This window comes from Atta cephalotes, assembly GCF_000143395.1.
Source record: "Atta cephalotes unplaced genomic scaffold scaffold00016, whole genome shotgun sequence".
Classification (NCBI taxonomy): Eukaryota; Metazoa; Arthropoda; class Insecta; order Hymenoptera; family Formicidae; genus Atta; species Atta cephalotes.
Genome location: NW_012130080.1, coordinates 956,989 through 960,686, shown reverse-complemented (window position 1 = coordinate 960,686; position 3,698 = coordinate 956,989). Strand labels below are relative to the sequence as shown.

The window sequence follows — 3,698 nt, the reverse complement described above, 5'->3', positions numbered from 1 at the left end:
AACTAATAATATTACTACTATATACTATATATATATATATATATATATATATATATATATATACATATATATATACATATATACATATATAGATGCTTAGATAGTATCTATAACTATTAGTAACTAAGTCTAACATTATATTTTCTATGCATTAAACTCAACGATCCAATTATTTTACTGTGATGAGTTTCGCATATACGAAATTTCAATTACAATTTTCGCACGTACATGCAACTAGTTATTTGCATAAAGCGGAGAGAAATCGTTCTCAAATTATATTTCGATTTCAAACGAGACATGAACGATAGATTTAGATTGAAAATTTTCGCGAATGAACGTGCAATCGAGGCACCTGCGGCTCGTTCAATACTGATGAAAATCATAAGATTTATATTGGCGAGAAGGGGACTCTTGAATACTCTCTCAAAGCCAGCTTCGCTAAGCGCAGGTGGCTTTCGGTAGCCTGCGCGAGAGTGTTCGCCGTTCACTCGCATCTCGGTTCTAGTCGAGAGGACGAGATTATATATACCGTATTCAATCAACGAAGATGATAATGATGGCATTATCCGCGAAAGGACGATGAAAGTCAGGCGGTTTACCGTTTTTCATGGTGGGTACACCACATGAAAACCGTTCTATAGTTATTACACGACGGGAGTACACGAGATACCGAGGCATCCGGGCTTTTATCTCCGCGCCTCTTATTCCTTTCCCCTTATTTTGACGTATTTCGTTATGCGCAAACATACCCACATTCTTTCGTACCTGTATGCTTTCTACATTTTTTTTTTTCTTTATTACGCAGCAGCGGCATCATAATTGAATTAGACCGGTGAAGCGCTAAATGATCGAAGGTAACGCGTTTCTCAATCGGAGATTGAGAAAAAGAATCCTTCATGAAAGGGAAATAATTTAAGGGTTTCTGTTTATATCACTCGTACAGTGGTTCTTCGAGAAGAGAGGAAAGAGAAGGGAAAAAATAGAAAAAACGTAGGGACCTCGTAGAGTTTCTTTGTCGCGCGATGGGTCCTCTCGTTGAAAGATACCCGCGAGCGAGTTATGAAATATATAAACAGAAGGACTGGCGCTCTTCAAACAACTTACGACGCGTGTAGGTAGGTACACGGTTTTTTCGAATGCAGTGCCCTTCAGGACCCGTCAGGCACCCACCGAACCCATCGTTGTCTGAAGGAGGTACTCTCGACAGTCCTGTGAGGGCACGCCTGCCTGCGCACTTCAACGTCTCTTGAGAGGACTGTTTGGGCATTCTCGAAATCGCTCGTACATTATGCCATAATTACGTTAGACAACAACGGCGGTCTGGTCGTAGATGGTGTGCTACTAATTGGGTACCGACAAGATGACTCTTCTGGCTTCCGAGAAAGATAAAATTTTTCTAATGCACTGTACGATAATATATCTATACCATAATCATTTTACGTTAATATTGTATTAAATAAAGTATTAATAATATTTTTTCAAGTAAGTATTATTTTAAATGTTATTTTTCGAGTCATAATTTTTACATTTTCTTTCATTATTTTTCAAGTACAAGACAATTATCTTGAAAAAAAATGTGAAAAAAGAATCACGATTAGTAATAACAATTTTATTTATTTATTTTTTTATTAACTCATAGAAAATTTGTGATTTTCAAATGTACAAAATTTACATTTGTGAAATGGCTGTTCACAGTTGAGCAAACTGATTCATAACTGTAGAAAAAATGGCAAGATAAATTCAACGTGGGTGAACGATCGTAAAAATTTCGCGAGAGTTCACCAAGAGCGTGGGGTGAGAAAGAGGAACGCAGCGGGAGAGATGAAGAAACTGACGATGAGGAGTTACCAAGCGACTGGAACCAAACTGGAATTCCACGCAACGACTTGCACGGATGAGAGACCAGCAGACCGGAAATTCCTCGCGCGGATTCGATAACTCTTTCGCATCTCCTCGCCTTACCGTGTAGAAGACAAAGGAAATCAAGGCTAGAAATTTGCGATTCATCCGACCGATGATATATTAATGCGAGTTATAAGCGCACGATTCCTACTCGCTGCTGGTTGTTAGCCTTATACGTTGCGAAAGAACGGAGCCGTCCGCCACAATTCACACTCCGCTAGCTTTCGGCGGTTTCGAGAATGGAAGCTCGAAGGAGAAAAGAAGGTAGTCAGCGGTACATCCATATATATTTACAATGTCGGCCCCCGGAGGCGGCGTCGCTAATGAGACGCCGCCGTTCTCCATCGGCGTCGTGTCACAGCGTCGATGATAAATGATCCGTGGTGGTCGATTCGTAAGCCCGAATGTGTCGTCTCCTCGTTATGACTTCATCCTCTCGCACGTCCATCTTTCGGCGCGACGTTATTGTGCCGGTGAAAGAAAATTATGGTCCCGTATATGTACATCATACACCGTCATTAATCGCGGGACATCGAATTAAGTTTCATCGTCTCGTGCGTACGCGGTGTAACGATCACGACCGGTTAGGATTTTCAGCTGACATATGCGTTCTCACGGATATTAGGTGATGCTGCGCCCGTGTTTCGCCATTCGAGCGACTTTCAGAATGCCTTTCTTATTTCTCTCGAAACATATTTAGCGTTAAATTAAACGTGATAATCTGACTCATCATTTGTCAACATTGAATCCGTATTAAATAAATAATATTAATGAACGTTATAAATAGGAAAGTACTTGTCATATGTAACTGATAATGTTCATGAATCAGAATAAAATATAAAACATGTTCGTGAAATCTTTCATCACAGAAAAATGTGAATAACAATTGTTATTTAAAAAATATAAATTCAAAAGCAGATTATTACGAAGTAACAACTCACCGTCCATCGGAAGGTGAAGTGGAGATGTAGAGTGACGGGGTCGGAGAGGGTGAAAGTGTTTTGGCCGAGGGCGTGACTAGATACATTGCCGAAGCTACAGGAGCCGATGGCAGTGACGTTCGACTGGTATTCCTTAAGACAGAGCCAGAAGGCTGTTGAGCAGGGCGTCGTACAGGGTGGGAATTCTTCTTTTCCACCCCCGCCTCCTCCGCCGCAACATCTACCGTCCACTAGAGTGCCCCTGTTGTTCGTCAGCGAGAGGATCTGCACCTCGAAGTATCCGCTCGCAGTTGTCGCCTACAGCAGCAAAACAGAAATAATCTTTAGAAATAATTTAATTTATTATTTCAATTCAACCATTCGCATTGCGATATCATTCTCAATATATTATTAATTGTTATCATGATAACATCATATTACATTGAATGTTTAACGTCTAAAAAAATGCTTCTAAGATTAAATAACTTCTGCCGATTTAGATAAAACAACTTGTACTTATTGTTAGATGTTGTATATATACATATATGTAAATGAAATAACGCCCACATCATGCTATTCTTAATAAAAAGTCGAAAAGTCCTCTACCATTCTGCAATTTTCGCAATAGTTAATTAATTATTAAATTAATAGATATTAATTTCTAAAAATTACCAAGTAAATAGATAAAATCGATGTTAAGACAATTCTTTGTGAAATATTTTGAAGACTTTTCTTAAAAAATTCTTAAAAATATCTTAAAGCTATCTTATATATCGACTTTTGTTTATTGGCTAAAAAAAAATAAATTTAAGACAAAAATTTCAAAATGATAGGAGTTTTCATCTCAGTTTTTTATTAGGAATAACACTTAGTGTT

General features: G+C 38.4%; 1 protein-coding gene across 1 annotated transcript in view; it reads right to left on the bottom strand.

Moving 5' to 3' along the window:
• LOC105618183 (protein jagged-1) overlaps positions 1-3,698 on the bottom strand; it is a 42,899-nt gene that overhangs the window by 21,436 nt on the left and 17,765 nt on the right. Inside the window, exon 2 of the mRNA XM_012199723.1 lies at positions 2,844-3,140. Within this exon, the coding sequence (XP_012055113.1) occupies positions 2,844-3,140 (297 nt within the window). The remainder of the gene's footprint in view (positions 1-2,843; positions 3,141-3,698) is intronic.